This window comes from Varroa destructor, unplaced genomic scaffold, assembly GCF_002443255.2.
Source record: "Varroa destructor unplaced genomic scaffold, Vdes_3.0 BEIS01000006.1, whole genome shotgun sequence".
In the NCBI taxonomy this organism is placed as follows: Eukaryota; Metazoa; Arthropoda; class Arachnida; order Mesostigmata; family Varroidae; genus Varroa; species Varroa destructor.
In genome coordinates this window covers 17,536,165-17,561,100 of record NW_019211459.1, presented here as the reverse complement: position 1 = coordinate 17,561,100, position 24,936 = coordinate 17,536,165, and the positions used below count along the sequence as shown (strand labels likewise).

The 24,936-nt window shown below is 40.1% G+C and overlaps 1 protein-coding gene and 1 non-coding gene across 5 annotated transcripts; one reads left to right on the top strand and one right to left on the bottom strand.

Annotated features, from left to right (window-relative positions):
* Positions 1–974: 974 nt before the first annotated feature.
* Positions 975–24,828, bottom strand: LOC111253581 (EH domain-containing protein 1-like). Of its 4 annotated transcripts, XM_022813221.2 has the most exons (13): positions 24,688–24,823; positions 23,958–24,238; positions 10,920–11,176; positions 10,613–10,769; positions 9,854–10,092; positions 9,309–9,447; positions 9,003–9,090; positions 8,748–8,842; positions 8,487–8,613; positions 8,126–8,245; positions 7,747–7,911; positions 7,035–7,244; positions 975–6,253 (listed from the first exon to the last, which is right to left on the bottom strand). In XM_022813221.2, the coding sequence occupies exons 3-13, from the start codon at positions 10,987–10,989 to the stop codon at positions 6,047–6,049; spliced, it is 1,617 nt and encodes a 538-aa protein (XP_022668956.1). In that variant the 5' UTR covers positions 10,990–11,176; positions 23,958–24,238; positions 24,688–24,823; the 3' UTR covers positions 975–6,046. The 4 variants fall into 4 exon arrangements, with proteins under 4 accessions (XP_022668956.1, XP_022668955.1, XP_022668957.1 ...); XM_022813220.2 differs by lacking the exon at positions 23,958–24,238 and having other exon boundaries at positions 24,688–24,828; XM_022813222.2 differs by lacking the exons at positions 23,958–24,238; positions 24,688–24,823 and adding an exon at positions 15,402–15,767.
* Positions 22,030–22,102, top strand: TRNAR-UCG (transfer RNA arginine (anticodon UCG)). The gene has a single exon. It is a non-coding gene; the product is annotated as a tRNA-Arg (tRNA).
* Positions 24,829–24,936: the final 108 nt, after the last annotated feature.

Here is a 24,936-nt window from a genome sequence, read left to right as displayed (position 1 = left end):
AAGATATTCGAATATGGTTTTTGCTTGGTATCCTGGTCACAAAAATCAAGACTGACCTGCCATCTGATCTGCTGATGAAGAAACTTTATAACTCGTGCCCAATTCTTCTACATTCTTATATATTCTATAGATAGGATTCTTATATATTTTAGAATCCTGAAAAATATTCAGAGAATGTGCGAACACAATTGCATTATCTAAGTTATTAAGTTACAGTTTAAAACATGCTTAAACTTCACACAAAATTATAACTATGTTTTAGGGATAGTAAAAACTGGATCCCGCTTTTCAGGAAGCCGCCCGTAACATTATGGTAACTAACTATCACACTGTGATAAAATGGAAATATCACTTTTCCGTATATATTAACCCATTGGGGCAGCATATTTTATAAAAGTGAGGTCACACTTATCTGCAGCATCTTTATTGACAATAAGATACCCATTCCGCTTACACTGATAAAGTATAGAAAATGCACTTTTTTATTGGGGTCAACTAGCAACATCTATTCATAATAAATTAGCGTTATAGCGTAATAAAAAGCGTCATAATTAGTTGCTGTATTTCTAGACGTGTTATCGAAATTACTCCTTTTTTTTTTGAATAATTGATGGTATCATTTACGCTATCATGGATAAAAAATCCAAAAAAAACCCAATTCGCTTTCAAGAAACTCTCTTTTTTGTCGAGCCCGCGTGTCAGTTGCGCGCCCTGAAGCAGAAAATACAAAGCTTAGACAATCGCTGAAGCTGACGAATTTGTTGCTCAGTGTTTCACTACCCTCCGTGGAAATTCAGTAACGCGTTCAATACTACAGTTGTGGTAGACACAAGATGCTCAGGAATAATTAAAGTCAATCCTTTGCATACGATCTTTTGAATGTAACTCCACTATATAAATAATTAGTTTTTCTTGATTCCAATCGTCACTCGCACATTTAACGGATGTCCAGAATGACACAAAAAAGACCCTAATTTAAAACCACAGACCTCAAGAGCTATTTATTTATAGAAATATTACATTCTATTATATAATCGATCTCCTATATTGCACGGTATCGAAATGAAGCTCTTAGCTAGTTGCACCAAAGGTGCCAAGGAAATGCGGTGATGATGCCGCGTGACGGTCCATCACTCCCTAAACTTTTTAGATTTCACGCAGTCCTACAAGATCTCCCTAACCAGATCCTTGGAATAGCAATGACCGATCTGGACGATTTAGGACCGATCTGGAAGGTGTACAGCTTGGTTTCTATTGGTATTGGAATAACGAGTTAAATCATCTTAGACTGCTTTTCGAGAGGATATATCATATAGCAACTTTTTCGCACACCAAAGCAAACTTCACTGATGAGGCTTGTGTTTATCTGAACATCTATTCGTATATTTAGGATGGAAATTAAGTTATAAAATTTTGTTGAGTTATATAGAAGTTATATAGAATTGACTGTCGATACAGAATAATTTGGTCTTCCTCCGCGATAAATGCACAGCAAACTGGCTCCGCACCAATATCAGTACCTGAACATGATTCACATGGAGTACGATCCTTGCAACCATCTATTGACTCAATAGAGTCAATAATATATATATATATATATATATATATAATCGAATATATATAAAGCACTAGGTATTTTGATACCCTTAGTGCTAAGTACTTTAGGAGAACGTGACACTTTAAGGTAACTAGCCTTCTGAATGTTGCACAAAGGTCTGTCGCTTTCAACGGTATGTCTGATCACTGTTTCAATAGCTGAGGTAGTTTACTCCGATGATGCAGTGGTACAAATGATTTTTTTATAGCTTTGTTGATCGACTGCAGAATTCTGAAGACATGTCAACGTCTCTAAAGGTTAGTAGCGGTGTCTGTATAAAAATCTTCATGACCGTTTGTGACTTTGAGTCCAGATATTATTCTAGACTATGTTTCAGCAGAAAGGGAACTTTTTTTTTTTTTTTTTTTTTTATAAAAATGGTAAACTTGGGTCGCTTTAAAATTCAATTCTATGTTTGATACTCCTTTGAAAAGCATCCGTAAACCTCATTGTGGACCCATTAAAACCCGATTGTGGATGCACCCCTCCATTTCCATACTTAAGCTTTGTACATTTCGTATGTCTTTCATTGTGTTTCAATAGTGCTTGTCAATGCTACATATTGGCGCCTGTCTGGCAGTGCAGCTGCGTAATTATTTTATCTTAGTTTGAATAGCTGCAACTCTGCTGGTTCAATGGTTAGCGGTAGGTTCATAACGAGCCGTTCCGTTATTTATTTAAATTACCTGGAACGCTTCGAGCATCTTCCAGTTTACTCCCATTAAAAATCTTCCCAACATCTGTTTTTACAAGATATTTGCAATTACGACATTTTTGTGGAGTGATTGAAAATTGGTTCATTCACACTGATTTTGAGGTATGTCTTGAAGTCTGATATTTTTTGTGAAGCCTTTCTACCTCCTCCATACTCGTTGTAGCTCCCCCCCCCCCCCACACACACAAGTAACAGGGATGTTTCAAACCATATTTACGTTCTTGCTCTTTTCCTGTGATCATTCAGAAGCATGGCGGTATGTTTCGAATCCGAGCCTTGGATACATTTCGTTTCGTACTGGGAGCCAGTCGTCTGATGGAATGGAAATATTTGGGTAATTACATAGCGCTCAAAGTTTGTTTAAGTACTTAAATAGTAGCTCTTTGCTAAGTATCTTTGCTTTCTTTTTACTTATACTAACAGAGGGATACTAACAGACTTTATTACGGTCAATTTTCTTTCGACGCTAGGTTTAAATGGTTCTTTATGCGTTCTTCCAATGGGCTGTTTCGATGTACTGAATCGTCGGACGTGAAGATTAGTAGTTTCCATCAGTCTGTGTTGACAGGTTTTTGGGTGGGCGATCTTTACTGTCTTCGAATGGTGCTAGTATACGAAAATATTGGCTTCAGTGAATGCTGTCGATAGAAGCAAACATACGCATTTTTTTTCCACGAATGCCAGTATCTTGAAACTGTACCCCACATTGTTCTGGTTGTCCTGTTGTAAGTGTTAGCGATGTGAGGTACTTAAATCTATCCCAATGACCGGAAATCCTCAAAAAAACAAGGATAAAACAATTGTCGATCATTGGTAAAGCTGTCGTAAATAACAACTCAGTTTTGAAAAAGCTATCTTAGACATTCCTCCAATCTGCACATGTCGGGAGACAGTTGAGGGGTTCTGTTTAATTGTTGCAATCGGCGCAACAAGTTCTTAGCGGTCCATTGGTATTTCTCGAACCGGCAGGGTTCAAGTTAGACGAATTTAAATGAAAATATAGGAGGTGTATTGCTGTATTTACGGAGGAGTAAATAGATGCAACGACATCAAGCGGTACTGACACGAAAAACAGATTCAATATTCAATGTTAAGGCGAGAGAAGAGAGCTATATGGATAAACAATAGCCGAACGGGCTGATGTTGATAGTGTTTGTTGAACAAATATACATGAAGCTAATAAATCTCAAGTAACATACTTCACAGTCATCTTGCACGACAACAGTCACCTGCCTCATTGATATGAAGTGAATGGGAAGACTTCGACGGATGTTGGAAATAGTAATGGCCTTTTGAGCCAAGCAAGATGCGCCACACCGACCACTCGGAAAAGAAACAGCTTCTACAAGTATACGCGAAAAATATATCCTATATGAAAGTATGGAATATATAAAAATGGAACGTTCTGAACATGCTAAATGAATTGAGGAACAGTGACTCGAACCAATATATAGCCAAAAAAAACACTCGCGTGCTCTTCGTTGCCTAGCCCGCGCATATATCACATAGTGCAAAATACATTGGAAATCGGAAAATCTCAAATAGGAGGCAGAATGCAGGAAATATAATGGCTATAACTGTACTTGTTAAAATGGAATTATCTATTTTTGTGCTATCTGAATTTCATATTACAACGATGAAGTCTTGAACCACGAATCGATACAAAAAATGGCGCCGGACCCACAGACATGTTACAACGGAACTTACAACGAAAATGGTGCGACATAAACGCGAAGACCCTGCTTAGTTAGACTGGTATCAAATCGTTCTCACGCCCGAACGTCACCTTTACCAGTAACTATTTATATATAGCTGTTATTCTCTCTTATGTATATATATATATATATATTCTTATGTAGCTTGTTTCGCGCACTTCAGCATCAGGCGCGCTTGTCAACCGACAAAACGGAATGGCGATTTTGGGCTGCGACTATAGATCGACTGGGAGACGACAGCGGTGCTTCTAAATCATGATGAGATTTTTGCCATTAGGGTTTTTCCAACTTTTGTAACTGATGCAACATTTGTTAACTATTTTTTTTAATTTTATAGCACGACTTTAAAATTTATCTAACTGAATCGTGTTCCACAGGGCAGGTTACTTTTTATGGATTTCTTTAAATCAAATCCTCTAAGCCTTATAATATAGAAAATGCAATTTCAAGAACCTTGTGTTCCACCATAATCAGACAGCTATAGTTACAATGTACGAAGTGAGTTCATGGGTACCGCGTGGATAGATCTACCAGTTGTAATGTTCTTCTCGAGTATTTCGATAGGTACAAAACATGTAGGCCACCCTACAGAAGGGACAAATGTCGATTAATGCGGATGTCATAACTCACATACGCTAATCAAGTCTGTCATTATCTAGATCTAGCGAAAGGCTCGCTAAATTTTTTTTTTACTTTACAAACTAGCCATACGGTGCAATGCCGAAAGCATCAGCTGAATTATTGAAATACACTGAAATAATATATAGCTGAAATCCCTACACAAATTAATGCCTAAGGGAAATTTGTCAAAAGCTTAGATGTGTCTTCGATCCACAGCCTTTTGACTTTCAGTCAAAAGGACGTGTGAAATGTTCTTCGTTTTATTGATATTTGCGCATCCGTGTTGGCGGAATCAAACCATCGACGTGCAGGACCTAACGAAGGTCACGCACAACTGGGTCACCGCCGCCGCCGCCGCAATGTTTAAGGAGTTAAAACTGATAATTCCCGGCTCTGATGATTCTTCAGATTCAAATCTACTTTGGTCAAAAAAATTTCCAAAAAAACGCATGGGGCACCAATAGACGGCTTTGGTCTACGTAGTACGCGTAGAAGTCATTCGAAAACCTGCGGGTGAGGCATATAGGTGTAAAGGAAAGCGTCTAGTAGTGACATCAAAGTATAGGTTACGAAAATATAGCAGATACTGGATACAGAACCTACACGGGTGAGGCAGACACCATTAACAGCTGGCCTGAGGAAACTTGAAAACGTTCCCAACGAGGATCCCAAGTTCTATACGTTCTCATTAAGTCAAATGTCGATCGATGCGAATGCGAATCCGTCGTACATTTCTCTATACGATTTTGTGAACTCGTACGTTGGAGTTCATTACGGCGACGAAGGGCGGACGAACGATTGCGACTTTCAAGATAGTGTAGATACCCTTACCCAGCAATAAGGGTCAGCTTTCGTGTTAAGACCCAGAAATAGAGGTCAGCTTTCGTATTCAGAACGTAACAACATTGGCGTAAGATTGTCCCTAATTGCATGCCGACCGCCACAAACTGTACCATTCTCCGATGTACTCGTCCACTGGAATCGAGCGTGAGCGTATTGGGAATTCGATATCGCCCATCTATCGTACATCTCAATAGCCCCGCCTCAATCAGCAATTGTTCAGTAAGGAAAAGCGAATAACGTTAATATAACTTAGCAAAACATGATAAATCAGGTATTTATATCAGTGGGAAGTTTAATTAAACTTATTCATTCGTAGAATATATTCGTGACGAGCCTCTTTGATATGAAAACGCCTTTGTGACAAGTTTCAAGATACGGTTCGTGCCTATATAGCACCTGTTCCATTATTGTTTTCTGCTGAAATAGTCGATAGGTCGAATGATGAAAATTGAAAATCGAGGTAACACTCCCAAGTGGGTTGTACTGCCGACTTGCATAGGGACTAGCACGCGCTTGATAAATGTTGATCGGGTAGAAACCCGCAGTAGCAGTCATCTACACAGTTAACGGAAAACTTCTCTGAGAGGGTGGCAGCAAATGCTCGGGTAAACCCTGCGGCAAGTCGTATCCATCGAGTTTGACCTGAATCAGATGCATTGCTAGGGCAAACTCTTCTAGGTCGAGCATGCCGTCCTTGTTAACATCGGCAAGTTTCCAGATCTTTCCAAGAACGGAATTTGGCAGCATTGACTTCATCATCTCCTGTAACAATCGGATGAAAACAGTATGATATACGACATGATAGATATTGCTTACCTTCACACAAGCGATATTGGTACACAGTACAATTTTAGAACGGTACATGAGCGAATTCGTCCAAGAATCATATATAGATTTGCTTTAGAGATAGAGATCTGAGATTTATTTTACTTCTACTTACAATTCTAAAGTCTAAACATTATTAATAATAAAATAGGTACGCGACGCATGCGAGACGTATACGCTGCTCCTTGAAAAGGACTGACTATCGCTTAAAGCCCTAATTTTTCTATTTTCAATATTCAGCAAAGACAAACCTACGACATTAGTTCTGTGTAAGTAAACTGGGTTAACGTCAGAATAACGTTTCATCGTTCCATTACTAATCGTTGTTAGGTGGTCCTATAGTTCGTCTATACGGACTCAGGCTTTTTTTTTTGCTTGTGTCATTGTAAATATAAATACTAGTGAGATCACCGGTTGATAGCTCTGATATGTACGTTTTACGGCGAATCGAAGAATCATCATGCTAGGTGCATACTAAAATCAGCGACTAAAAAGCATGTTTTTTTAATTAATTTTTCCATGATTGTAGCATCTAATGATTGCTTATTGTATATTGGATTCGAGCCAATTTGCCTGAAATATTAAGCAAGTTAGGGGGGGGGGGGGGGGGGGTCACATATATATGATGTATATGGACATTTGTAACCGACGAAATAAAATCACAGATTAGGTGGCCTAGAGATAATTTTTTAGTCCAGAAATAGTCCTGGCAGCTTACTGTTTTTGCAGAAGCGCCGCTGATTTTTCCGTCAACAGGATCGAGATTTTCAAAGATAGAAGCGTACTTCGAGAGGTCTTTTCCCACTACCCACGAAGTCTGAAGGGAGCCGTAGTCAGCTCCTTCGCCACGTCCGTAGCCGAAGATCGATTTCTTTGATTCGAAGTGTCCACCTTCAACTAAACCGGCCTCCGCGGCCGCCGCCTGTTCCTACATAGAATGAAAACAAGCAATAGCAGTTAGAGAAAAAGATGCGTGCTTAACATGGTAGTTTTGTCTTCCGTGGTTGGTATGTTAGCCTTCATGTATTTTAATGCAACAACGAAGCATAACGATCAGCTCCCAAACCTCCCAAAAGTCCCAAAGTCCCGAAAAGAGACTGTGATCGAAAATAACATTAAGAAAATTAAGCAACATTATTCACTAGGTTCGAAAGCTCCTAACCAATCTGCCATTCCCTTCAAAGCAACTATCGGTAACAGCGGTGAATTAGGCTATCATAAAAAAATCGGGGAAAAAACTGGGAGCCCCGCTGATGATTTATCAACATTTGTTTTTTGTTTGTACGTAGTGTGTTGCTCACGATGTGAAAGACGCATGTTAAGCGTACACGGCTGCCAGGAGCTCAAGTATCACGTGTCTCGTACTTGACATAATAAGAGATTCTCAAACATTTAACATAATAAACATAGTAAAACAAACGTTTGCTTACTTGTGGTATCATTCCCATTAGCTTTGAAATTTCAGAACCTAATATTACGTCAACGTCATCAAGCAACTTCTTATTAAACGACTTGAATTTAGTAAAATCGAACGTGACAAGCTTCTCCTGCATCTCCCGCAAATCGGGAAGATCGCCGGGCGATATTTTCTGTTCCTGAAAACCGAAAGATACGAACATGAAGTAAATTTGAAATTGAAACAACAATTGGGGGTAAGCCTGTATTAAGCCAGCAAGTTTTGACAGGCTGATTGTCACCACCGAGACTCCTGGTTTCGACAGTTCTTGCATATATCATACAGCGAAGACGGAAAGGCCTTACGGCCTATCGACCGGGATCGAATTCTTCGTTGTTCGCTTGCTACCTTACCTTTTGAACCTGCATAAAAATTTGGTCTAAGTTCTTGATGAGCTCCTTCTTCTTTGACTCTTTACCGAAGAGTGGTTTGTTGAAGTCATTTCGTAGAGCTGTCACGATATGCGCATGGACCTGTTGCCACGTAGAAAAATGCAAAATAGCATTTAGATACACTTTTTTAAAAAAAAAACAGCTTCATCTGAATAACGATGAATTAAGCTTGGGTTATGCTTTAAGCAAAAATGATTGCTTGAGATCAGAACCTATGGCCAAAGCTCCACTAAAACTAAAGTTAGCCGAACCTCTGAAGTTGTTTGACCATTTGTCGGCAAGCTGCAGGTGATCAATCTCTATATACTGTGTTTAAACTGACCTTTGCAAGTCTGGCCCTCTTGATTAAATCATTCAACTTCCGGAGAGCAGCATTTCGAGGCAGGCTCTGAATGTCAGAGAAGAGGTCCTGTTCCTCTGCTTCGAACAGACGACGATTCGTGTCATACCTGCATTATTCATATATAGAAGCATAAATCGAATACCGTTGATTTACAATTCCCTTAAACGAACCATATGATGGACCTGATGCGGTGAATTGGTTCATTAAACAAAATAGGGACAAAATCAATTCTACGGTTACCTGAGCGGTTGATCCCAGAAACTTCCGATGTATACTCGAGCCACTTCGGGAGTACCCAGCACTTTTCCGAGAGACCACATGAGTGCGCCATACACCTGACCACAAAAGATGTAATTACTATATTTGCTATGCTTTTTAAGCTTATATGATAGGAGAAATGATTATCGGGGGTATGCAGACAGCCCGCAAACACGTTACTAGCCTTTCCGCTATCAGACTGTATACAATATTAGAATAGAAAATGAATGAACGTACCCGCATTAATTGCTGATGGTTCACCATATCAGCCTTGTTGAGCACAATTCGAATCTTGTCATCGTGACCTCTCAACGCTTCAATTGACCTAAGTGAAACAAATCGTCTTCTTTTGATAAGTCGTTCTCACCCTGATGTCTTTTGAATGGCACGATAAATTCACACAAATATATCGCCTAATTTCGGATCGACAAAGAAATCCAAGTGTTGCTCACAATCATTTTATAATAACGCTGACGTCTAGCTCGAACTTCGTGTGACGGAACTTCTATCTATAATTTCCTGATATTGAAACGTCAATCGTACCGGCGAAACTCATCGGAGATGTCGAGTTTGTGCGCATCAAAGAGCAAAATTATCCTATCCACGCGTTCGGCAAACCACTCAAGAACGGCAGCGAACTCGTAGCCACGATCCGTTCGCTGCTTTTCACCCGAGAGAATACCTAATCACACGATAAGACGACAAAAAAAAGATTTTCTATTTCCAGATATATCGCAGGTGATATCGCTAACGACTCAAGATAGATGATAACTAAGACTATCATCGATTTAAAATAATACCGTCCAACGAGCCGTCGATCCCATCAAATATTTACCTATATGCCTTAACATGTACGAAGGAAAGGTCTCGCCATTGGTGTGCGCTTTGGCAAAACAGGTTTTGAAAGCGGTAAAAAGGGTTAATTAGGTATTCCGTCAGACAGCTAGCTCGGTTTCAAGCCTAGACCACAACGTCAGCCCCAAAAATCTTAAGCTAAACAATAAAAAGAGCTGTCCATTACGTAACAACAGAAGGCCAACGATAAGTTTCGTTGGAAATCTGTGAGAACATTTGTCTAAATAACGAACCCGGTGTGTCAATGATGCTAATTGACTGCAGGACAGGCGACGGTACTAGGGAGCATTGTAACTTATTGAGGAATGCCCCGCCGAATTTCGAAAGCGGCTTGAACTGGCGCTGATGATCTACGACAAGTGCAGGTCCTGGGATGACACCCTCTTGTTCGCCATACATGACCGCGATAAACCGATCTGTTGTTGGTTCCGGCCCAATTCGGATGCCCGGAAATTCGCGCTCCAGCAAGTACCTAAGCGGAGAAGCCCACAGCGGTTTAACGTACTTATTCGTGACGTTGTATTTACGATATTCTGTACCCTTGCCTATTTGCTAAGTTAAATTGATAGTTCGAAAACGCTCTAATTCTTGGTGAGAATTGACTCGGTTCACAGATAGCGCTCGCCATATTCCGTCACTAACTCACCCAAGACATAGCATTTTCGGTGATATGTTTCAGGTAAAGTGTTTATTGGACACGGCCAATTCTAGCAGGCAGCCTGATGTGACAAATGTAGGGGTACGTTGAAGGACAGAAACGCGGACAAACGATTTGCTACGATTTCACGCAGTCAACCCAATTCATTGACAATATGGCGTGGCGGAAATAACAACAACCAAAGACACTTCCTCGAATATCTAATGAGGGAATTAGAAAGGTACAGTTCCGAAACACTCTATAGCACTGATTGGATACACACTTTTAAGTTGAAAACGTGAAAAATTTAATTTTGCATTCCATCTTGGACTTGGTCCATTGAGTAACAAGGTACCTTATAAAAGTAGTTTTGCCAGTCGAATACTGTCCTACAAGCAACACCATTGGCTTGGCCTCGAAGTCTGCATCGGTGAGTTTCGGCGAGTGGAAGTCGTTAAAGCTGTAGTAGTCCTCTAGAGGGAGAATTTTGTCCTTATAGATGTTTTTTAGTCCTGAAACGGTATTTGATGAAAAAAAAAAACTGTTTTCCGCTACCTCATTTGACGTAATGCGTATATATATATATATATATATATATATAGGCTTCTTGCTAAGCGTCATAGAGTTTTTCATCGTTCCTAGTCGATGAAAAATGAACTTACCATCGACAACGGAAGATAGGCTTTCGACATTGTTCCGTCGAGACTCGTCTTGTTTGAGCCACGAAAACATTGTGACGGTTGCTACCGCTGCGGACTAAAGTTTCGCTTGAATCGCTTAGAGCACCGGATCTCACCAGGTATACGTAACAGTTCGACGCGCAGCTTTTCTAATAGATGAATGGGTAATTTGTGCGCCACGTTAGCCCAACGATCGACTAATCGTTTTCGATCGCAGATTCTTCTAGATGAGCCAAACACTGCAAAACGGAGAAACACGTATTAAAGCACGTTTCTCAAAATAGTTCGATCTTTGGTCACAAACTGCTTCTGATCTCTGTACAAAATTGCCCTTGACACTAACACAGACCCACAATGTCAACCCAGCTCGCGTGGTGGGTAGCTTTTAAGGCAACTAACTACGTTTTTTCCACCTAAAAGTTCGCTTGTTAGCTAGGTGGGATTTTTATTTGAACTTTGCCCTATACATTGAATTTTACGCCATCATCGCGAGTAAATGGATTTTAAGTTTGCGACTTGTAGTCGTCTAGAAAAAGAACTTCCAAGAAGTCTGGCATGCATTGTTGATTATAGTCCATTTGTTCCATAGGGTGTTGGCATTTTTGCTTTTGTACAATACAGTTTCGTTTACAGTTCGTAGAACTAATATTTTCCAGATGATTCAAGCGTAGGTCAATGATAGGACTAGCAAAGGGTCCGATTGTGTTTCCATGCTATAATTTGAAATGATTTCCGGTCAATAGAAACCCGTCATTTGACGTATATTCATTCAACGTCATACGTACTGCTCCAATAACATGATGACTCGATTTTTTGTACTTCTGCTAGGGCTAGCCATGATAAACACGCTTCTGTTATTTGAGGATTGTTCTTCTTGCCTATTTCTATTGCTTCTACGATTTGAACGTGTTTAGCGATTAAACAAACGATCTAGTAAATGCAAGCTAGCGAGAAAAGCGGTTGTCAATTATAGTTGCCAACCATATGCATGTCGGCACCCGTACCAAAGAAACGGGAAACGATCTATGACACAGATTCAAGCAGGGAGGTCTGATGACTTACGTAGTATTATTTAGAATTTCAAATTGGTCAGCTGGTACTACGATGAAGCACTGCTTCAGACAAATGTCATCTGCCAGTGCGAAACGAACTGTGCCTCCGCCCGGTTTCAAACCTAGGCCATTTCACTAGGTATTTATTTTTTCTTTACTAGACAAACACACTGATACGCCACCGTCACGGAGCCACTATCGACGTTACAAAAGCTAGTACACATTACACAGATGATTGAGCGGTTATTCTGTTTGCCGGGATGTGTGTTCCGGAAGGTCTCCAGTAGTGGTGATCACAATGATCTATAGTGAGCATATCTGAGGATCCGCTAAAAATATTTATCCTACCGCTATAAAATGTGTTATGATAAAATGTACCACTGATAACTAAGCTGTTGTTCTTCCCCCTAATGTCAGGGTATTAATAAGAAAAACAAGTTGAGGGATAATAATCCACCGTATTTCAATTCTGTACGATATGATAGAATGTCTACGTAATGGAGTCAAAAGCGCTTCTGTGGATCAACTTAGTCGAGCATTACCTGCCCGGTGCTGTCACTTAAATTATATCGCTTAGCTTGTATAGACATGTTTTCACACTGTTTGTCTATCGCCAAAAGGAAAAAACCAAAGTGATACGCCTAATTGATTTCGTTCGTTGATTATTTGCAGAATCTCTACCGTATTGCTCTATCTCTAGTGTTCGTACCTACTCACGTAGGTCAGACGTCGCCTCTGAAATCGATGTTGGACGCAGACGTTTCTTGTGTCTGATTAACTTTAGCCGTTGCCCAAGTCTTATGGGATGCTGATGAGGCTTGGATACTGTCATATCATTGCCTATCAGTACGGCAGCTCATTTTCAAATCTGCATGTAAACTAAGACCTTTGAGACTCGTTCATCCCTAGGCCATCTAACTAAATAGTGTTAGAGATGTAAAGGTGACCTTTTGTGTGGGCAAGGAAAACGGCTACGAAAAATGTTTAATCATATAGCCATCTGTCTCCACACTATCCCCGCACTTATTTCTGCGTTCATTTACCACATTCGTATAATAATGCAATCATCCTTTAATATTTTAAAGTGTATGACGGTTCACTACCTTTGGCAAAGACACACTGTGTATTTGATTTTTGTATGGATAGCTTATTGCCCAGTGGTATGAAAACGATACGCTTAATCATTGCTCGGGTTGTATGGCCTTCCTATACTAATTTAGCATTTAGAACAGATAATGTCGAAGAAAAGAGGGATCAAAGGAATGCTTCGTATATATTCGACTAAGTCCAAGGAGTGATGCCGGCGTTTGCCTCAGATAATTAGGTAGAATTTTTTTTCATTTGGTTCTCGTATTAGTTAAGCGGGTCAAATAGTGGGCTTTATAAGGACAGCAAATATCGCAAGCAGAAAACACCCTGACGAAACAGCAATACCACGTGTTACTTTGAGGCCCGGCTAGCAAGCCAGTCTCAGAATTTACAGTAGCATTTGGGCATTATTCTAAGAATATGAGGAAGAAACATGTTCCGCAGCTGGCCTAGGTCAATAGCTAGTAGGTGTCAACAGTAACAAGCGGCGAGACAGCCTTCAACCGAAACGGCCGCTACACAATTTTAACACGGCCCATACAACCGGGTTTGGCTGTGCTGAGATTCTCCCAGATGAGTCTGACGCCATATGAAATCATTAGTGCGGGCACGAATCAGTTGCCGTATTCAGCGAGAGGAGCGACCGTTTTTCAATGGCAACGCTCTGTATTGATACTTTTTTTGACACTTTCTGTTACATGCTAGATGTAGCTAATTTCCGAGGAGAATAAAACTAGTTCCAGATAGCAAGAATATATTATCTATTCCGGAAGCGAAGGACGAGTGCAATCGCAACGTCATTTATACTGCTAGTGGCTGTGCTGTTTAATACTTCATGTCCCTTGTCTAAGTCGGTTTCTAGGCCGGCATCTGTCAAGTACTGTCGAAAGCTATCCAACCACATCTGCTGAAACTCAAAACAATTCGTTCTGTAAATAGGGAGATCGTAAATCTACTGCTGTCACAAACTTGCGCTTTCCGATTATGCGACTTGAAAGATTGCTCAGGAAAACTAAGAAAAGTAGGGGAGTGAAGTTCCAGTCCTATGCCAGACCTATTAGCCGTTTAAAGGGGTCTAGGTGCGTTATGCTGTGTTGTATCGTGGTGGGACTCTCTTGCAGAATCGAAGCAATGAGCTGACTTAAGCTTATACGAAAATTTCCACAAATTGCGCTTGCTTGGTGTTTTGACCAACGCCCTTATGAAATCGACGAATACAGCACAAACGTGTGGTGTAGAATTGTTTATGTTGAAATTTTATGTTGACAAGCAGCATCTAGCGAGTAACCGCTGTTAATTTTTCCATCCAGAAGCAGTATTATTCATTTGAGATCATGCCTCGAACCGTAAACTGATACACAAGGTTCTACCTCAGAGTATATTGTTATAGCTTCCAATCATAGGTTTGTTCGAGCCGTTCTTCAGACAGGCGTTAACGCTCCTATGACGTTTCGTATGATTTTCCATTGCTCTCACTGTTCTACAGTGCCAGTCTATACTATAATCGATCCACGTCCAGTTGCCTACACAGTGACTATATTGAGTAACAAGCGTATATTTCATCTACGACCACTCTGATGACGATTCGTTATAGATATAAGTTATCCAACTTATATCCACCATCGGCTATATCAATTAGGCGGGTAGTCACACATAAAGCGACCATCTACTTGCTATGGGCACGTATACACATTAGAACCTGTGACGATCTTATGTGGTCGAAGGGACACGGTCCTAAGTAGCGTTGCCTACCCTGAGTCTCTGCTGCTTCTAATTGCACCGATAGATGTTCAGTTCGACCTGCGAGAATCACTTGTAAATCTCGCGAATTTGTGTATACGGTTAGTGCACGAAAATGGTATGCATAGGTATGCGTAGCATGCAACAGATGTCCTATTATACGGGAAACAAGGACTGATGAAATGTTTCTTATCAAAGTTCGTAAGCGTAAGTTCGATATACAAATTATTAGGTTCGTGATTGTCAATACGTGTACGTAATTTCTCAAGGGAGCATACATGATAAGCAACGGTAAGTTCCACCATGAAAATATGGTAACGCGTTTCTGAAGAATTATATTAGGTTCTTCCTTTAAACAGAGTATCAGTTGTATTAATCAGAAGCTGAAAATCACTATGAAGACGGATTGTGTAGCTCATTGATAATTATTCGGTGTTTTCACCGCCAGGTTCAGCACGGGTTGTAAATCCTTTGGTTCTCAAACTCGATAACACGTGACGCTATCAAAGCTATATATAATAGAGATCGAACTATACTACGACCATATCGATCCAATGGTCTAATTCAAGCAGTATGTGCTTACCTTATTAATGAAAGAAAATAACTTGAATGTTTCTTGTTCTGTACATCCGGTCTTGATCTTGATTAGTTTAAACATCATTGGGAATGTACATACTCAGCTTAAGTAGATGCACACTTGGATTCGTGACGGATTCACATCGGTGTCGCCCACACATCTACAGCGACGTCTATCTACCTAGTCTTGATACGGAGTACTCTACACCCACTGCAAATATGTATTGACCTATATATAATGCAAAGCGATACAACGTTTTAGCACTGTTCGTTATCGTTCGACACCTGTAATTGTATCATTGCTCCGTAACTCTCGCCGAATAGGCACTAAATAGACAGGCAACATTAGGGTAACCCGAGCGTATAGCCGAGGTAGGTGTGCTGTTTACTGACCGATGTTTCCGGGGAGGCAGGGAACAATGCACTAGTAAACCCTGCTGAGACATAAATACCTGAAACAGTCGCAGTTCGGTTCTACCTCAGGTATCTCTTCTCAGGTTGTAGCTCGCTTCGGGGCCGATAGAGAAAGGGTGCTTTTACGCGGCAGAGACAGCTAGCTGCCCGGCAAACCTAGGCAAATTAGGCGTTGATGGTCAACGTTGATTGCTGGTATAGCCGCACACATAGTCATATATTGAATATTGACAATGGCAAACAAAGACATAGCTCTTTGCAGAGTATTCGACTGCACACTATTCGGTTCTATAGGGTTGAAGGGCACACTATAGGGTTGAAGTTCACAACTCGATTAAGCATATGTGCTTGTGTGCAGGTAGTTATTGTGGTGCTGCGCTGCGTACCCTCTCGTGTACAGCCGAGATGGTATTAAATTTGTCGTGTGTTTGATAACATAGTTTGCTATATTGGCTTTCAATACGGATAGGTATTGCTTTGTGTACCATTGTGCGGGTTTCAGTTCAGTTGACCTCTGTACTCTGCGTGCTTTAACTCCGACTTTTTTCTTCCTATGCAAACTACCATTAAGTGAGTTGTCTAAATACGCTTTTAAGTATCTTGTACCATTTACCACTTTACTTTGTTGATCGCCTAGACGAAGCTTTTTTGGTCATACCTTTTTTCCTTCTACTGTGTAGGAACCTCTCAGTTTTCTCTGCGGGTCAATTCTAAATCTGTTTTCGACATCCAGTTCGAAACAACATGCAGAGTTCCGCCTGCTTAAAGTTCGACTGAGAAGCCAGACTTGGCCCGGACAGAGGTACTTGATTCGTATCTTTATTTCTTTAAAAAGGCCCTAGAGATAAAAGGTGTTGTCGTAGAGGCAGGGTAGAGTATCAGCAACAATCTTTATGGAACACCCGCTCTTATAAAATAAAGATTTTCGAACTCGTGGTCTTTCTGTCTTGTAGATAATCAGGTTATTATTCGACCTAAGTATAGGTAACATTTTTTTTAGCATTATCCTCCGCAATACGCTGTTACACAACGTTTCTCAGTTTCAGTAGTACTGCTGGATAGGTCGCGCGAGTCTTTCGGGTCTTACGTCTTTTGGGGTTGTACTGCATGTCAGAAAGCAAACCTACGGAGTCGTTCCTATATTGTTACCCTAAAACCTCCGGCAATGGTAGTACTGTTCAAACGTATATTGGTATCAGCACCATTTCCACGTTCCTTAAGTTGTTGGGTAACCAATCCTTCCAGAGAATCTTTCCGCTCTGTTTGCAACCATGTCCGAAAACCTTCTCATGAAAGTGCTTCGGAAAAAGAGCTGTCTGGACGAGGAGCTTTTCCCATTTAATTCACTTTATTACCTCGGTGATTGTGAAGGCTGACATAGCGCCTGAATCAGTACTTCTTTGTTTATATGTCCCACATTTGAAGTCCCCGAACTAATCAATTATTTAATATAAAATGGGAAATTTCTATAATTTGAAAATGTTAATCTCGGGCTTGTCATGTCATCTCGGATCATTTAAGGGATCCTGGTTAATTTCTTTCTAACATTTTCTCTTATTGTTTGCAATGAAGCCCCTTGATCACCAGCTTAAGCCCATTGATATTCACAAACCTGCAGACACGCTCTTGTATATTGTGCCACGAATTTTGACAACAGCTCTTTGAAGACTTATGGAGCTTGTCTACTACGTTTCCTTCGCCTGGGAAACTCTATTTAGTTATGATCACCGAAATGTTCTTTGTTCGATGACACTTACCAATCATAAGAACTAAAGGGTATCCCTCCCTGCCCTTTGAGAGGTTAGTTCTATAGCATCGCCTATAAACAGGCTTGCTCGCAGTGACCCATTCCTTCTACTATCTGTAGTTGAGGAACCTAGGTTTCAGGTTGAGGTGAGTATTTTGTTTGAATTGGGCGCGTCGTAAATAGATTCTGTAATGTCATCTAAAAATTTCGTAAACTCGGCCCGCAAACAATCTGGGCTTAGGAGCACCAACAAATCCGGCCCATGCAAATGATATCAATTCAATCAAAACTTTTTGCTCGTCTCAGTTGAGATATTAAGACCGAGTGATTGGCGACAACGCATGCACTCCTATCCTTATCTGTAACCTATTCTCGTTAAAAGAAAAAAAAAAAGAGAGAAAAGCCTAACCTATTCTCAATGCAATGAACATAGGTTAGGCTTTTCTCCTACTAACTATTTAATTCATCATTGCATGAACGGAACTGCTACAATTGCAGTTGGCTTGTACCATTCAGGGATGATTGACTACTTCAGGTTAAGGTGAGGAGGCGACAGATCATCCATTCCTATTAGCTACCATCATCATCTTCGTGGCGTTTTCTGGCGACCGTTTCTTTTTTGTCATTTCATTTTCTCTTGCTTCGGTTTACCTGTTGCTTCTCGTAGATCTTTCATGTGTTGCTTTTTCAATTGCCTCTTCGTACCTCCAGCAGGACATCGAAGTGGCTGCACGTCCTGCCGCAGGACGAGCACAGCAGAAGGGGATCGGTCGCCAAGTGACCAATTCTGCCACACTTAAAGCACCTTTTTACTCTAAATTTTACATTGTAGAGCAACACTCTGTTCATATCTTTGGTGGTTGAAATATACAGGAATCGATACCCAATAGAACCTAGCTAAACTGCACAAGGTAGTGCCAGACACTAATATTCTTTCTTCTCGGGGGTTCTGTTTGAATTCTGATATTCTCCGCGATTCCCATCATTTATTTGTAACTTGTTTTTTTGTCTGCTATACGATCAGGAAAAGATTTACATCGCACAGAATTACTGTTGCGGGAGAACCAACCGCATCCCCAACAAGCACCTACGTATTTGTTTCTCTGTAAATAATATACGCAAACGTTACCTCACTGCCAAGTATGGTCTCAGCTGTCCTGATGGATATGTCGTCATGCTTAGCTTTCGTGACCGAGTCTAGCGTTACTAATTCTTCCTGAGATTTGAGGTGATCTCTGGTAACATCAGGAGCAGCCAAGACGTAAAACCATTTTTGACTTTTACTTGGAGCGTATCCTCTACAGGCTTCTCCTTTTTTGTTCTACTGATTACTGTAAGGATCGCTGATTTATATCAAAATACATTGCATTATTTCTAGCTAGAGTGCAGCTGTTCTGTTTTATACATAATCAATAAACGTATATATATATATATGTATATGCATACCTTACCTAAAGTTCATACAAATATTTATACATTAGTTTAAATGGAATATGTATCTAAACATTGTTCAGATGGAGCACTGCACGTTTTTATTTAGTAAGGAGAAGAAGTCCTTTTTGGCTAAGATTCACAAATGTTATCGTTGTTTTTCAGGAATGCAATGATATAATGCAACTGACTGATATATGCAAGTATATATATCGGGGTTTTTGTTATATTTAATTGTAAGCTAGTTTATACTTTTTGTTTTGACGATATTCAGACGATAGTGATAGTAACGCTGTAAATCTTCACGCAAACAGAGTATCTGGTTGTATATAGTTCGAAGCGCCTCTTCGGAGGTGCAATCTTTTAATCGTTTGAGGTCACGTTGCAAAAAAAATGTTACCGAACTCGTTTAGCGATTTGCGCAGGTGTATCTAAATGAATTAAGAAAACATCAATTCATAAAAAAAAACTAAAAAAAATAATACGAAATTTGGTTCTTTTGCTCGAGATTACGCCATATGATTCTAACCCTCAGATACGTCCAGAAGTATCCAAAGTTATAACACTTCAAGCATTATTAAATCATTGAAAATGCATTGCGAGGCCTTACATTTATTAAATGTGAGTCTACTTTAACAGGTAATTCAGTGACTTGGCTATGGAAGCCTTGCAGATCAAAACACAGGGCTTAGCGTCGGATCACATGTGAGCATCTTGCGCAAGTGTTTCAGGTTATTGGTGATCTAGTTCCGCATTGTCGAAACAACGACGTTCAAAGATGGCAGTTGCCTCGTTAAGGTCAATATCTCTTGTAGCATTTTAATTCTGTCTTGTTTAAGCATACACTTCAACGTCAAGTAATTACAAAATTTACATTCAGTACCACCGTTAAGCATCTTATCAGACGGCTGACTCCTACGACGACACAAAGTTCGTCCATGCTCGGATTCGAACCTTGACCATTACCCGTCTCTCACGTACATTAGCCAAACGCACTAGTCACTGCGTCATCACCGGGATAAAGCACTTACATTATTCAAGAACCGTTAGTGTGCATTCTAACTCGTGAAATATTGCTGAGTAAGAAACACGGCATACTGTCTCGTTTAGGTCTACCTCTTTGAGTACCGTCCAAAGAGACTGTTATTTCAAAGCAATTTTCAGAAAGCTTTAGTAACTTAATTTGAACTTTAAATGTTCAATTACTTTGGTGTAGTATGGCGTGCGTCAAAATAAAATACGTCAAAGGAAATGTACAGAGCTTCGACCCTCAGATTACGGGCTTTGATAAATTTAACGTTCTTGCAATCTTCGGTACTCAAAATACGCGGTCTAAGAAAGCAAAAATGTTGTGACGTAAATAGTGCCCGGCTAAGTACTACGACGCACGTATGAAAACTTTAGACAATTTAATCGTTTGACACAAACCCCAACCAGATGAAGTCATCGTTGCCTAGTGGATAGGGCTTCTTACAACGAGTTCTCTCGAGGGCGATGTGAGTTTTATTATTACCAACTAGGATGATTAGCTTTATAAATAAAAAGATTTAGTTATTTTATCAGATCTTCATCAATCGATCGTTAAAGCAGCTTTTCTGGTTTTCAACATATACCAACACCATATCCACGTTAAATAAATAGAGTTTAGTCTGTTTTTTTCCATCATATTCTGTTATATTTCAAGACAGTAAGAGCTTCTATCGACGCACCTCTCGATATATACTATATATTTTAAACAGGTGAGAGTTTGTTCGTCTGTCCAGACGATTTCGATCTAGAAATATCTGCGGTTCCTCTATGTAGACTGGTTATCACGCGAAAACACTACAGTAAAAATGCCATATCTGGGAAAAATAGGGTTAATGCTGATAACTAGAAAACACTTTCTCATAGAGTCCATTGCTAGCAGTGAAAGAAATGGATGATCGTTCTTATCAGTTATTTTGATAACGGTCGCGTATTTGCTAAATATCGAAAAGTCAAATGAAAACCAGCTTACAGAACAAAAGCTCTGGTCCAGATCCAACTGGTTTAAGTAAGCTCAAGATCAAAACAGGACAAGGAAAAAAATAGTCCTAAGCAGTACAGGATGTATGAATAAAGCAAGGCTGAGGACTGACGAAATATTTAAGAATGAACTTTTTAGTCGCCAAAAAAAAGTCGATTTTTGCTACAGTTCGCTATGGCAGAAGGCAAATGGCAATAGGTATTCGGCATCAATATTGGTTAATGAGTCGGATTACAAACAGATCCCACCGATTTAATTCAGCTAGTTTTTAATTAAAACTGCTCAAAGTGCCCAGTGACAATCCTCAGCCACAACTCTTGAGCGTTCTTGTCCGAGCGATGAAAGACGTCGCCTGTACTCAGTCTCCCATCATACTTTTAAGGCATGGGTTTGTCTTTAGCTGTTTGCAAAAACGATCTGCGCCAAATTTTTCTATTCTAGGTCCACTAAGGACAACGATGAAACGTGCCCTGATCACACGTTTTCATTCTCCAGTTTAGTAAAGCGTATTCGCTTTTGTCGGGCTATCAGGTAATAGCGTATTCTTGAAGAAAGGGTGCTTCCGTATGACCCCTATATCGCAGAGAGGCACTGGAATTATTTTGAAAGAAAATAGGCGTAGGACGATAGAGACCGACAAAAGAAGGACCCTTTGTAAACGGCATCATTAGCATTATATTTCTGCGTCTCTCCATGGTGTAAGACGCGGAACTTCTACTGTTGAACGAAAGAAGTTATTCGAGATAGAAGAACACGTATTAGAAAGGTAACACCGCGATAGAGGGCGCGCCTTAGCAACCAGTCCGCCCGTCTCCTTTTATCTTATCGCTTCTGTCGTCCTCAAAGTCACAGTTACGCCAAGCACTACTGAATTCACAATATCCAAATTTTTTGATACGCTTAGATATATTGGTTCCAGGATCCGACTGAAGGTATCTACGGAAATGTCTAAAGAAAAGCAATAAAAACAGGAGTTCCGCGGGTCCGAACGGGTCTCTCAAAGGAAATAAAAATATGCCTTGCGTACCATCATAAGTCCTCGTGGCCTAATGGATAAGGCGTCTGACTTCGAATCAGAAGATTGTAGGTTCGAGTCCTGCCGAGGACGAGACATTTTTTAGTCGCTCGCCGTCAGCTTACTGTGCGCCTACATCACAGTTCGGGTTGCTAGCGTGGAGTTAATACCATCGACAACATCAGCTTTATTCTAAGTGACAGTGATCGCTATATCACTCACGCAATTCAAAGTTCGCATGATATAAGTAGCAAATATTGTTAAAAAAAAAAAAAGAAAAGCGGATTAACAGCACTTCTCTTGCACAGCAGAGACGACCACTAATCTTACAACAACATTTTATCATGATATGTCTTCAAAACACAATGCTTAAATTACTTATTCCCGTTTTTCATTTTCCCAGAGAGTTTTCTGTGCATTGAGTGAGTAGTCATGAAGCGATATGTAACGGTAGCATCATTGTCGTCTACACACGCACTGTTGTAACAGAGGATCGAGTTAAATTATTCATTACGTTATAAATGCTGCTATCAAGTGCACGATCGTGAAGTAGATGCTTAGAGTTTTAAGTCCAGAACCGCCATTACGAATGAGAGCATTTCTTCCTTTTCTGGCTTCTAATATATCCCTCACATGCGTCCCTAAGGCTCGCAGGCGGATCGAGAAACGTCAGATCAAATTAATTACATCAGGTTTTTACTGCACAACCGCTTATGTAAAAAATAAAAATTTATTGGCATTATGAGAGCATGCGAAACCCATTCGTTAAGCGGTACCGGATTGCAATTGATATTAAATTGATAAGTACATATGGGTCTTTAAGAACAACAAGCGTTTGTTCAGGGTAGGCGTATTTCTTGGTACTGTTGAGAAATATGCGTGAAATTGCAAAAGCACAGTAGTTACTTCTTCGCCTGGTGAACTTAGTCCCGTAGATCTGAACTTTACATAGAAAGAAAGTTCAGATCTACGGGTCTACATAGAAAGAGACTTCATAAGATCCAGTTATACATCTTGATAGTACTGCTACAAAATTGCCTTAACAGTTTAGGACAAAAATAGAATCGAAAAACTTTATCATCACGAATTCGATAGATGTTCAAGCCATTTAGATATTTCTCGTTTATCTTTGTTAATTTTTGTTTTTTAATATTTACGCAGTAGTCGTACAGATCTCAACCATGCAAGACCTACTGACATTTTCCCCTACATAACCTGACATTTTTAAGATCGTTCGAGCAACTCAGGCAGTAGCGTTTGGCGAAAATCGCAGACCTCCCGCCACGCTAGGCTGGCAAAATGCTTTGTTATCAAACACGAGAACTTGATAAAAGATTGTCGTTTACAGTACTTACTTCGTGCACAATTTCGCATTTCGTAGTTTGCTACAGATAAGTATCGTCGAAGACCATCCGGTTGTCATGCATTAGTTTAAGTTATATTAAATTTATATTAGATTATTAATATTATAGCTCGATATCAAACATCTATAGCGTATTTTGCTAGCAAGGCCAAAAACGGAGGTGAGCGCGCAGTTCCGATGCCCATGATTTTATAGCAAAAAAAATTTTTAAAAACGTTCGGCAACCGTTTTTCTATTATTCTTCAATATTCTCAATTATTGACGACAGACTAATTTTCGCACCCATCAAATGAATTCAGAGTGAATGATTTCAGCAGCGACGAAAGAGACGATAGGAACTCACAACTTATTTGGAAGCTATGCTAAACTTATTGTGCAGCGATAAACTATAAGTGAAAATAGAACTTTGTAATCGAGCGAAGCTATTCAATGGATTACAGGTTTTTCGCTTCTGCTAATCTACCAGTACAGATAGAATCTTTCTGTATATAAATTAAATCAACTCAAAGGGCTATAAACAAACAAACAAACACCCTCATATTGCCATTTGGCCTAGACCCGTGTGTAACAAAGACAAGAACCTACCTTCTCACATCACAGTGATAAGTGCATTATCAAAGTGAACTTCTTGCAAAGTTTTGAAAGTTCCAACGGGCTACTACTGTTAAGTTAACCAAGAATGCTGGCCTCCTCTATTCTTCTCACTCTACAGAGCCATTTCTATCGTTCCTGCATTCACAATTCGATATTGGCTGATGACCAATGTACTTTTAGACGGTTATCGCAGTTATGTCACCCCGTAAATTTATACGATGAGGATTAGCATAATCTCGTTCAGCGTTTCTCCATATGTTCACGTACTTATCCTGTTCCGTGTGGGCAAACCAATGACTGGGTTAACATTACTGCAGGTTGGACGCAGTTGACGTCAGAACTGTTCACTCTTTAGAGCCTGTATGACATCGAACTGGTGATTACTAGATCACTGGATAAATCTATGAAAAATAGTGCGTGGATAGGTAAACTCTTGCAGCTTTATTGTACACTATTCTACAGTAAATTTTACTGGGGAAACTCATAGAATAACTATTTAAGCGCGGCAGTTAAATATAGTTTCAGTTGTGTTTTGTCTCTCGAACTATAAACCGTCATTCAATTTTTACTACCTCTTTCCGTTTTATTTGCTTGGCCCTATCGTTGCACCCTTCACGATTTATCAACTGATTGTTCACATTGCTCCTACGGCTCAGTCACCGAGCGGCTATCCGTCCATGCAAAGCAGCAGACATTGACTATTAATAAGCTACTAACTTACCCGGTCATTCCTTTGTCAATGCTTCTATTGGCATTATCGATAAAATGATCAACGCTTTGTCTCATATCCGTCATAATCGGTTTTTTTCTTGGCCACTTTCTTATCCGACAGCCGGCCTCGTTTGGCTGTTGTCCTGTGTCACCTCGTACAACCACCCTCTGTCCTTTAATCCTGTGTTGCTCCTGTCCTCTCGTGAGTGACGGCAGCGCCATCGGTGGCTAGCGCGAAAAGCTCTTTAATTCAGCTGGC